Source organism: Rhinatrema bivittatum, chromosome 9 (genome assembly GCF_901001135.1).
Source record: "Rhinatrema bivittatum chromosome 9, aRhiBiv1.1, whole genome shotgun sequence".
NCBI lineage: Eukaryota > Metazoa > Chordata > Amphibia > Gymnophiona > Rhinatrematidae > Rhinatrema > Rhinatrema bivittatum.
The window spans coordinates 160,411,516-160,424,430 of NC_042623.1; the positions used below are offsets into that span (position 1 = coordinate 160,411,516).

At 44.0% G+C, this 12,915-nt stretch overlaps 1 protein-coding gene across 1 annotated transcript in view; it reads right to left on the reverse strand.

The window, feature by feature from the left end:
* LOC115098908 (ephrin type-B receptor 1) overlaps positions 1–12,915 on the reverse strand; it is a 639,343-nt gene that overhangs the window by 92,291 nt on the left and 534,137 nt on the right. Inside the window, exon 6 of the mRNA XM_029616009.1 lies at positions 932–1,056. Within this exon, the coding sequence (XP_029471869.1) occupies positions 932–1,056 (125 nt within the window). The remainder of the gene's footprint in view (positions 1–931; positions 1,057–12,915) is intronic.

Consider the following 12,915-nt stretch of genomic DNA (forward strand, 5'->3'; position numbering starts at 1 on the left):
CCTCCTGGCCTGCAAGGTTACTTGAATTGCCTAGCCCTGTCATCTAGGGCAGAGAGGTACATAAAAGAGCAAAAAGGGGGATAACAATGTAAAAGAAACAGCAGATCCACAGAGTCACTTTCCCCACAATGAATGCCACTGTGTCACCTACTGCAGTAGTTCTCAAACTGAGCAAAATGTAACATGTTTGACTTAACGTAATTTGAACTGCAGTATATTCTACTGCAATTTAAGGACAATTAATTTTGCTATGTTTTTTTTTAATGTGGGGAGATGGGGAGGTTAAAATTATTACAGAAAAGAGGGGACAAACTAAAATGTATGAAAAGCAGCAAACGACAGAAGGCCCATCCAGTCTTCCCAGTTTGCCTGCTATTGCAATACTCCACAGACACCAGCTGATCTCCAGCTTTCTTTTCACTTCTTTGCAACTAAGGGTCCTCTGTGCTTATACTAAGGCACTGGTTTCCTGGTTTCAATTACTCTTCTTGCCTCCGTCACCTCTCCTGGAGGGTGATTACATGCATCCACCACCCTTTTTGTGATGAAATGTTTTCTGCTACTCCTGCCCACCCCCATTGGGCCTAAATATTCTGAAGCCTATGGAACACACACAGAAATCTGAGAGTGATCTAGGCCCTGCCCGATGGCAGCTTGAAGGTTGGGTATCTATATTTTCAGCAGATGATACTGTAGACAAAATATATTCCAGCTCTCCAAAAGCCTATGTTAATTTGTTTATGATACAATCAGTTTCAGCAATACCATTACATAACGCTATATAGGATTGTCTTAACATTAACGTCTAGCATCCCATATGATATATTACGTTCCTGAAAGTATTCCTCCCTCTTTACCCCTGAGACTTTATTCATTAAATGGGTGATCTTAAGCTCTCGTCCCATCTCTGAGATCCAGATCTGCAGCTCACCTTCTCGTAGTAGCGGATCTCGTAGTCCAGGATGATCCCATTCGGTTGATCTGGCTGTGGCCATGAAAACGTGATACTTTTCATGGTGGCGCTCACCTGGTGCATGATGGGAACTGTAGAAGGAGCTGCAGAGAACAGAGAGGGAAAAAGTTGCACAAGAAGTGAAATTTCACATGAAGGTTTGAAGAGAACAAAAATATCTCTCCCTAGGCATCTTGGGTGGATGGTGGAGAGCAGATTGAGAGAAATGAAGGGAATTGGAAACCAGGAAAAGAAGAAATTGTGAAGGAGAAACAAATGGGAAAGAAAGCAGAGGAGGGCAAGGAGAATAAAGAGAATGGAACATTAACTCTAGTCAAACTAATTTAAAAAAAGAAAAGTGTGAGGGGGAAGAAATGTTTTACAGTATAACAAAATGAAAGATATGAAATAGGTATAGGAGACATATTATAATACACAGTTCAGTCAAAGAGATATGGGAGACAAAATTGAAATGTACTGTGTAGAGAATTGGTAAATTTATTGTGGATCTCATCTGATACATTTAGGGATCCATATTCAAAAGGGCGTGAGTATCTGATAGCACACAGGAATAGCTGCCTCATTCAATAAGCCACATTAGACCATTTTTTGTGCACCAAACTCTGCTTTTTGCACGGTAAATAGCCTAATGTGCAGATAACACAAGATATGCACTAGAGCCATGCATATTTAAATGAGCTCATTCGCATGCAAATGCATGCGAATGAGCTCATCCCTACCCTAAACCAAGGATGGCCAACTCATGCATAAGATAGATTTGATTTGCTACTGTCTCCATTGTATGCAAATCTATCTGTTATGCGCCAAACACGCTTTATGACACTTATCCACGGGTACAAGACAAGAATACTTAGATTTTGTAGAAAGTATAATTTTTTATTGAGCAGTATAAGTATTCTTGGGAGATGCTGGATGCCAATTCTCTGTCACTATCTCATGAATATTCATTGTGGATATCCTGAAATCCTGATAGGCTAGGTGTGTCCTGAGGACAGGGTTGAGAAATCCTGGGCTAACCTGTATGACCCAGGGGTTTCACACTCAAGTTTCTCCAAAAAAGAAAGTCCAAACCCCCAGAAGTCCATATTGAGTAAGCCATGGAGTAGGAAAATGATCAGGTAACTTTACTTGGATATTCAACAGAACATACCTGGTTAAGCACTCCACCAAATATACCCAGGTAAAGTTAAAGTTATCTGGATAAAGTTATCCAGACAGCTTTAGAACAGCCCTCTGGTATGAGCAGACTTACCTATATATCTTTCTCTGGATAGTGCTGTATACTAGCACTATCCGGCTCTATTTAAGACATACCCCCAGTACATTCCAATATCGCCTCTTTATTGCCCAGGTAACTTCCTGGATTGCGTTTCTCCCAATGACAGAAGAGAGCACTCCTCTCCTGATTAGATGAGAAAGGCAGCTGTCCTTTCTCTCCTTGTAACCCTAAAAAGCACCATCCCTTGGATGCCTCTCTATCATACCCCGGAAAGATGTCTTCCCCCAGTGATTAATACAGTCACCATAATGACTAATGACCCTCCCTTTAGGAGATGAACCCTCACTGTCACTCACAATAGTAATACCACCTATAGAGCCTCCCACCGTTGGAAGTTCCTCTCGTTATACTGTGTTGACGCCAAGAGGATATTATATTTACTCACTCTGCAGTGGAAAATGTTCACTCTAAGGGATCTAGCCATCTACTTCGATACTTAAGCAGCTAGATTCTTCTAAACATCTACCCCTTAGGACCTTATTCATTAAAGCTTTTCTCCCATTCTGGGGTTATGGTAAAAGACTTTCCTGAGATTAGAGAAACTGTACATGTCATAGATACATCCTATACATCTGACCACTAACGGTATAACCATACCTGATCCTCTGCTCTTGTTTTTATGAAATTATGATGGATACCAAGGGCCAAGATTAAGAACTGAACAAAATTAAGGCAGATAAATTAAGAAAAAAAAAAAAGCTGCAGTCAGTGTATATCCAGTGTATATCTTTTTGCAAAGCTTTATTTCCCTGCAATTTCAGCCAAAAAAACAAATTACACAAAAAACTGTGCAAGCAAAAACTTGTATAAATCTACTGAAAGCCTGTTAGGTTTTACTAGAAGAAATGTTCAGAGGAACATTCTGACAAAGGGAGTTCAATAGAGGTGCACTGAAAGTATAAGTGATAGGGGAGGCATTTTTAAGGAAGCCAGGAATGGGCAGCAAAGGGGATGTGCTCTGCAATGCACTGTAATTTGTCCACCTTTGTTCTGGAATTTGCTTTCCGCTGAAAAAGGTTTGCTTCTTGTGCACAATTAATACATTTCAGGTATTAGAATGTCCCTATCCTTTCTCCCCGTCTTACTTCTCTTTTATGGTATACATATTTAGATTTTTAAGTTTCATCTCAAAAACTGGTGCAAATCCCACACCATTTTGGTAGCCCTTCTCTGGACTACCTCCATTCTATATCTTTCTCGAGGTAAAGCTTTTAGAACTGGACACTGTATTTTGGGTGAAGTCTCACCAATGACGTACATCAGCATAATTACTTCATTTTGACTCCTAGTTATGCCTAGCATCCCTCTGGCTCTGGCCACCACTTTGTTTCGTTATTTTGCTACTTTGAGATCCTGGAAATAATCAGGGCACCCAGGCTCCCCAGATTCCACATTCAGGGAAGAAATCGCATAATTGACCTGTTACCACACAATTTACAAACTGTGGCACAATCAACAAACCTAAAGCACCCCCACCTCCTAATAAAGTCATCTGAAGAAACCTACAGGGTATCTGCCTTAAATCTCAGCTCTCTCTCTCTCTCTCTCTCTGTTTTCTGTTCCAGCTCCTTCCCTCACAAGTAGCCTGCAGATTAACAGGAGGGGAGGGGGGGTGAGGCTGAGGCTATAGCAGACACAGCAAAAGAGAGAGAAGGCACTCTATTCCCGTATCCAGCCCCTTCTCTCTTGTATATGGTTGGTCATATTTGCAGATGCAAGACTCTGTATAACGATGTTCCTTTAGAAGAAATTAATTACTCCATCTAGGGGTTATATCAAAATCATCTTTGGTTTGATTCTGCTTTCTCTGTCCACTCCAAATTCCCTCCCTTCAGGACAGATCTCTTAAATCAAACCAAAGATGATTTTGATTTAATTCCTAGATGGAGTAGTGCAATTCTTCTAAAGGGACATCATTATACAAAGGTTCTTACCATACACTAGCTACAAAGACTTGAATGTGCTTTGGAAGTCTGCATCTGCTGGTGTCCCCCAGTCGGTAAACAATACACAGGGATATTTCAAAGTAATTCTCTATCCATCTAACAGTTACATACACATAAAGAGAATAATTTATACATATAATATGTCAATACAATAACTTTATTGATATCACAAAATATAAAATCACATCTCTTACTAGACAATGTTAAAACTCACTAACCATTGCATACACACCAACCATTCATACTATTAAAAAGCTAACACCTGAAACATAGTGACATTACATACTTTTATCAATACTTTTTTTGTTACATATTTTTATCCGTGTGCAATATATACTCCACTATTTATTACTGATTTTTTATTATCTATTACCTAGTAAATCCACAAAGCTTAAACTGATAATCTCATCAAACGTTTTATATCACAAGAACATACAAGTTCTTCCTCAATAATTCCTTTGCACACCACGGCACCTCCCGATCCAATCTAGCTCTTCTCAAAATCGCTTTCATAAAACACAATGTTCATTCCGGTCCATCCGTTCTATCCAATCCGTCCGACAAAGATCCTTGTTTCACCCCTACCTGGGGCTTTCTCAGGGACTCATCAATGTAACAGGTACCGACTCCCCACCTTCAAGTACCCCAGCCGTCTCACAAACGATATTCAACTGCAAAACATCCATTTCTCAATATCCATTAACATCAGAGTATTACTTCATGTTTATAATCCATATATCATTCAACCGGAACTGACAGGTATCACATGTCAAAGAACGTCATAGCCAAAATCAGTAATAAATAGTGGAGTATATATTGCACACTTGGATAAAAATATGTAACAAAAAAAGTATTGATAAAAGTATGTAATGTCACTATGTTTGAGGTGTTAGCTTTTTAATAGTACGAATGGTTGGTGTGTATGCGATGGTTAGTGAGTTTTAACATTGTCTAGTAAGAAAGGTGTCCCCCAGTCGACAGGGATGGCACACATTTCAGTTCATAGAAGCTTTGATGACTGGTATTACTGCGAACAAGTTTGAAACGTGTGCTAATTCAAACCTTTTTTGTTGTATACTCAGAAAGACAAGGATTTTCTTAAGAAAATTTAAAAAGGATGGTTGCTCTGTATTTCAATTCAAAAAGAAAGTGACATTTCACAGTTAAAAGTTTGTAACGTATGTCTTTAATAAATGACATTTTTTTTACTTGGTAAATTTTGTGTTTGCATATTGTTTAAATATTGTTTAAAAATAATGTGAAAGCTTTTTGATAAAAAAAATTTACTTTGCATAGTAAGAGATATGAATGTTTATTTATTTAACAGATTGTATACCACATAACCAGTAACAATAAAAACTTTAAAATTTGCATAAAAAGTCATAAAAATCTTTATATAGAGGTAGATCTTCAAAACATACACGCGCGCGAACAAAAGTACACCAGATTTTATAAGATACGCGCGTAGCCGCGCGTATCTTATTAAATTCTGGGGTCGGCGCGTGCAAGACTGCGCAAAATCGGCAGCCTGCGCGTGCCGAGCCGCGTAGCCTGCCTCCATTCCCACCGAGGCCGCTCCGAAATCGGAGCGGCCTTGGAGGGAACTTTCCTTCTGCGTCCCCCCACCTTCCCCTCCCTTCCCCTATCTACCCCACCCCTCAGCCCTACCTAAATCCCCCCCCCTTACCTTTGTTGGGCAAGTTACGCCTGCTTGAAGCAGGCGTAACTTGCGCGCGCTGCCCCGGCATCCCCCGGCACAGGCCGCAGTGCCGGGGGGACTCAGGACCGCCCTCCCGGCCCGCCCCCAAACCGTCACCACGCCCCCCGGACCTGCCCCGAACCGCCCCCTGGCCCGGACCCGCCCCGGACCGCCCCTGCCCCGGACACGCCTCCGGACACGCCCCCTCCCGCCCCTTTTACGAAACCCCGGGACTTACGCGCGTCCCGGGGCTTTGTGCGCACCGGCGGCCTATGCAAAATAGGTGCGCCAGCGCGCGCGTGCCCTGGGCGCATAAATCCTTGAGGATTTACGCGCGCAGGGGTTTTAAAATCTACCCCATAATCTACTTAGGAATATGAGGTGTCTGTCTGTCTGCAGCAGAGAACTCGAAGATTTATTCGTATACTTTTACCAGCAGTCCCAGCAGAGGACTCCAGAGCACACTGTGCGTCATCTGGTTTCCAGCATTCACATCCCCTGCACTCTTTCTAGCATCAGAGGTCCAGAAGGTTCATTTGTATACTTTTCCCAGCAGTTGACACCATGAGTTGTCTAAGCTTCAACTCCCACACTGTTTCCAACTGCAGAGAACTGAAAGGCTCAATGCATAATTTTCCCAGCTGTCCCAGCAGAGAACACCAGAGGACATTGTGAGCCTTCTAGGTTCCAGCTTTCACTGCCCCTGCACTCTAAAACCAGAGGGGCCTGAAGGTTCATTTGCATGTTTCTCCCAGCAGCAGAAGACTGTAAAGAACAGTATGATCTCTCTAGACTTCAAATTCCACAACCCATGTACTGTTTCCAGCTGCAGAGAACTGGAAGGCTCATTTGCACACTTTTCCCAGAGCAGATTCTGCAAGCTGTCAAGATTCCAGCTTTCACAGTCCTCATACCAACACCAGAAGATCTAAAGACTCATTTACATATTACTCCCACAAGGCCTAGCAGAGAACTCCACAGGACACCACAAGTTACATAGGCTTTAGCTCCCACAGTTTCTAGCTGCAGAAAATTAGAAGGCTCATTTGCATACTTTTCCCAGGAGCCCCAGCAAAGGATTCCAGAGGACATTGCAAGCTATCTAAGTTCCAGCTTTCATAGTCACACACTCTTTTAGCACCAGACTATCTAGAGGCTCATTTACATACTTCTCCCAGAAGGCCTAGCTGAGGACTCCAGAGGACGCTGCGAGCTCTCTAGGTTTCAGCTTTCACATCTTCTTCTTCCCAGCAACAGCGGATTGAAAGGTATGTGCAAAAGCATAACTTTCTATAAATTTTCAACAAAAACAGATTTATTTATTTGATACAATTAATAGGAAATTAGTTCCAAACAAGAGTCAATAAAGTGTGTAATTGGGTAGTTATAAGTAGATTAATTGTAGTTTATTTTATATTTGACAGACAAATATAAAATAAACCAATAGATTAAAAGTATTTTAAATTAGTGTGAACATTCCTGCTCCCTTAGAAATTTTAAATTGCTAACAAGTGAATAAAATTAAGATGCAGACAATAATCCAGCAGTGAGAAGGGGGTCTATTCAGTCTCTTGCACTAAGTGCCATGTGTATGATTATCTACCAGACGGTGAGAGGTTTGTATGCATTCACTCAGGAGAAAGAACTCCTAGCCCTCAGAGAATGAGTCCGATATCTGCAGGCTAGAGTGGCTGGGGCTGGGGCTGGGACTGAGGGAAGAGGCTTGGCCTAGGGCAGCTGGCTCTGCTGAGGCTGGGGCTGGGGGCGTGCGGCCTGTGCCGAAGCTGCTGGAGGGTGAGGGCAGGCTATGCTGGTGCTGGAGGGAGAAGGGCAGGCTGATTGGGAAGGGGGGAGGAGGCAATAAATAGGAGCCTCTGAGGAATTTCCATGGGTGGCTGTGCTGGTGCTGGAGCTGAGAGGAGTAGCTTGGGCTAGGGCTGAGAGGGGAGGAAGGCTGTGCCGCTCCTGTGACTGCAGGAGGGTAGAGCAGCCTGTGATGGGGCTGAGTATGCTGCAGTGGGGTTTGGAGCGGGAGAGTAGGCTGTGCTGGGGCTGGGGGGGTGGGGTGGGGAGCAGGGCAATTAATAGGAATCTCCAAGGAATGTCCACGGGTGCAGGCCAGTCTTCAAATAATCAAGTATAAATCATGACAAAATCCAAAATCTATAAAATTATGCATATCTGTCACATAATTGCCACAGAATTTTAATAAATCTCCACAGAATTTGTTAACTCTTGCCACGGAATCTTGAAAAATCTGTGGCAGGAAACTGGGTGCTGTGGATATAATCACCCCTAGGTCTCTTTTCTGTTTTGTGGACATCAACACCTTATCCTCATCATGTACCGCTCACTCAGATTTTTGCATCCAAAGACCGTAACTTTGAAACAGCCGCGCGGGCACACATGTCCGCATGTATGCTGGCTCGCGCCAAAGAATGCAGCCATATTATAACATACACGCGTATATGCGTGTTCATGTACGCTGTAATGAATATAATGAGGTACAACCTGACAGGAGGCATAAAAAGCAGACATATACTAAGAAGAAGAAAAGCAACCTCAGGGTTGAACAACAGGGGGCGTCCAAGAACAAAATAAAGACTACAACTTCCAGGATCCTTGAGCAGCTAAGGGAAGTAAGGGCCCAGAAGGAAGTGGAGTCAGCAGCTGAATCGAATGATAATGAATCCGATTCAGCTGAGTCAATGCTGGTGGAGGAAGAGGGTGTGCCCGAGTGGGGGAAAGACTATGAAAGGAGCTGCTCTTCTGAGACAGAGGAGGAGATGGATATGGAGCTGCTAACGGAGGAATCTTCCCTATCAAGCATGGAAACAGAGTGAGTGACTTTGATAAGAGAAGGGAAAATTTAAAGTTAAGAAAGAATGTTTTTCTAGCACTGTTACAAGGTGTTTTTGGTTGGTTTGGTAAGCGAAGACTGCTTTCTGTTGCACAACCAGAGGGGAGTAGGGGAGGGTTGTGCAAACTCCCCAAACAGGGTGGTTATATGGGCTGTTCAGGCCTAGTCAAGGGGAGTTTTTTTTCAAACTTACTAGAGACTATAACTGAGAATTTGAATTAATGGACGGACCTGAAATATCATTGAACTGTTATTCTATGTTTATACCTGGGGGAACCTGCTGGGACATTTAGCCACCCAGTTCCTCTGGGTAAGGCCAGAGAATTGCGCCATTCGAGGAACCTTAAAAGAAAATAAGGTCTGGACGTTAAAGGATACCAGGATCATATCAGAGACTGTCAGAACCGGACGAGCTGCATCAGAAGGAGGTTTGCAGCTGGAATATCCCCTTCAGTAAGGATAGCGGAGGTGAACCGTGACAGCGCACAATTTTAAATGGATGCGTGCGTGTGTGCACACAAATGCCACCTCTACCGCGCAAGTGGGAGAATTTTAGTAGGCATGCACGCCAACGCAATTACCAGTTTCCTCAAGTAAAGGATAGAACTTCCTAACCCCCATAGTTAAGTGGCCTCCCTTTTACCCTGTTAGCACCAACCTTTAAAATTCTGCTGGCAAGCCTAGAATATTTTATTTTATTAATTATACGCCACCCATAGCAGTAGTAAAGTTACGCAGCAAGCGATCCCGGCGCGCACTTGTGCACATAAATATTTATGCACATAATTCATGTTAAAGCCCTGGAATGTCCACGTCCATCCCATACCCCCACCCCTTTTTTTTTTTTTTGCAACTTCTTATTTGTACACGTACTGAGAGATACGTGCGTATTCGAACATCTTTTAAAATCCGTGCAGCACACGCCAAATGGACATACTCACATATCTCTTGATTTTGGTGCATGCAGGCCTTTTAAAATTCACCCTAGTATATATAACTGTATTTTTTTTTAATTGAAACTCAGTTGCCAAGTAGTCAGCCATGCTTCAAGTTTTATTAGATTGCTTCTCATACCATTTATTTACTCCATGCTTGTATAATTATACAGCTAACAAGCTCCACCCCCAATACACCCAGTACATGCTTCCATTTTGTATGTGTAACCTTTATCTGTATAATGGACTTATCCAGCTAAGCGGTGGCCACTGAACTTAGGTGCATATTCAACGTTCCACTGGGACGCTTTGAATATCAGGCCCAAGATTCTTTACTATCCTTTCCTTCAGAAGGGTCTCCATTAATTGTTCCACCACCACAATCAGACAAACTGGTCCATCAATTTCCAACCTTCTCCCTATTACCACTTTTATAAAGAAGAATATTTGCTCTTCACTAGTCCACCAGAACTACTCCTGTCTCCAAAAATCTAATGAACAAGTCCTTCAATGTATCCTCAGAATCAGGGACAGATTTTAGGAAGGGTGAGCTGGGCAGTTGCCATGAGCTGAGGGGCACTGCCAGCCTTACCCATCCCATGGTAGTAGACATCAGTGGATCCCAACCCATCACAGTCAAAGAGAGAGGCTGCGGTGGATCCTGTCCCATCACAGCTGAAGAGAGGCCGGGGTGGGGTGGGGCCCAGAGTGCCAGCTCCCCAAAATCCAGCCCTGCCCAGAATCTCTCTGAGCTCCCTTAACATTCTAGGATGTATCCCATCCAGATCTATGGCATTGTCCTTTTTCCATTTTTCTAGGTTCAGACACTTTCCGCAGTAAATGGCATGATCTATACCCCACTACAATGGGTACTCTTGTCCTTATCCAACCCTTTCTTCAGTGAATGCCAAACAGAAGTATTCGTTTAATATTTCTGGTTTTTTTCTCATCCCTCTTCACACATTCTCTTCAGCTACTCTGAAAATCCTTCCTTTGCTCTTCCTCCTTTCAATGAAAAAAGCCTTTTTCATCTCACCTTGCCTCTTTAGATACCCTTCCTCCCACTCGTGCCTTTGCCATCCTGACGACTTTCTCCACCTCTGTCAACTTAATCAGATATTCTTTTTTTTTTTTTTTTTTTTTTAACTTCTTTTACTATACCGACACTCAAGACCAGGTCTTATCGTACCGGTTTACATTAGAACAAGGGGAAAAATCAATTAACGTATAAGTGGAAAAGAGAAGTTACATTAAAACAGGGAGAGTAAAAACATGGATGTCTGAAGATAGGACAGAATTAAGTAATTGAACAATAAGTTAACAAAATTACAAACTATAAATTAACATAAAACAATAAATTAATAATACAGAAAACATGGATTATAATCAGCGGAAATATACATGGGAATATTCTCAGAAAGAGAGGGGAATATTCTTCCCCTCTCTTTCTGAGATCCTTGTATTTTTTGAATGCTGATTTTTTTTTTTTGTAAACCTTAAAGTTTATACAAGTAAATAAAGAAAAGCATTGCCTTTTTTTCTCGTTCTATAGCTCCTGTTAGTTTAGCCAACTCTTCTTCAGTTCACCTACCTTGCCAGCACCTTCTTGAGGCACTTCCCTACTTTCCCAAAGTTGGTCTTTTTGAAATCCAGGATTTGGGAGTTTCTGTGACTCCTCTCTGCTTTAGCTGCTACCATCTGATGATCACTGGTGCTCAGGTGGCTGCCTACTTGGGCATTAGAAATGCTTCCTCCGTTCATAGGTACCAGGTCCAGTATCAACCCTTTCCTTGAGGGTTATATTTACCTGAGAAAAGCCCCTTGAAGGGAATCCAAGATGTCCTCTAATCGATTCCACATTTCCCCTTTCCAAAATAACCCACTGTTATGATTCCTGCCCACGGAGCTAATCTCCACGAGCAGGCCTCTCACCTTTCAAGCAGCCGCCAGCGCTGGACCCACCTCGCAGCAGTCACGGGCTGAACCGCCATGCTGCCGACCTCCAACGCAGCCTAGGGCCGCTGCTGCCGACACCCTCCAGCTCCTTGTGCGGCCTGGAGCCGCCGCCGGCCTGCCTCCGTGGCAGGGAGCCACGACGTCATCGCTGGGGTCCTCGTCGGATGGCAGGAGGCCATCCTGTAGCCTGCCTGCTCCTCCCTGCTCTGTTTCTCCTTCGTGCGGCTGGGCGCCGCTGTCCATGGTGCTTCTTCCTCAGGGCCTTCCCTTAGGTGCCAGCGTGCGCCTCTTCACAGTATTTAAAGGGCCAGCGACATGAAGTGCTGCTGGACCCACCTGATGATGTCTTCCTGCTTTAGCCCTATAAAAGGGGTTCCTCTTCAGTCACTCCTGGCCTTCGGATCAGGTTCCATAGTCGTCTGTGTCTTCTAACCGGTCCAGGTCCTCCGTGATCTTCTTCTGCTTTGATGGCTTCGTCTTCATGTTCCTGATGTTCCTCGTCCAGGTCTTCAATCATCTTCATGTTCCTGATGTCCTTCGTCCATGCCTTCAGTTATCTTCATGTTCCTGATGTTCTTCGTTCATACCTTCTGATGTCCAATGTCCTTCCTGATGCTTTTGTCTTCGCCTCTGCCTCCATGCCTTGGTTCCTTGATGTCCACTTTCCTGGTGTGCCGTTGTCGTGATACGCGACCAGTCCCACGGGTGGGCTGTGTAGGGTGCCTCACGGTACAAAGGCCACCCTCATCTCCGCACTGCAACCCTCCGGAGACGTCTGCTTCAGTCCTAAGTTTTATCGTTGAATCCTGTGCTTGAATCTTGTCCCGGTCTTCGGAGCCTATTGCAATTCGCGTCCATCCATGTCAAGACTCTGTTCGACCCTGCTCCGTGCCAGCGTGGTCTGCGACCAGTCCCACGGGGGACTGTGTAGGGCATGCCCCGGTGCAGGCCTCTTCAGTATCTTCATCTTGTTCCATTGTCTCTCCTAGAGTCTGCTATGAGCCCAGCGTGGTCCACGACCAGTCCCGCGGGTGGACTGTGTAGGGCGCGCTGCGTCGCAGTCTCGACCCAGCGTCTTGATCCTTGCCTTTGTCTACAGTGTCCTCGCTTCAGCCTTCGTCTACAGTGTCCTTGCTTCAGTCCTCGTCTAAGTCTTCTGTGTTCTAAGGACTCTGTCTGCCCTAGTCCTCTGTCTGGCCTGCCGCCTCTTGCCGTACCCAGCAGCAGGTCCGAAAGGGCTTGGAACGGTCGGAGGACTGTTCATCGA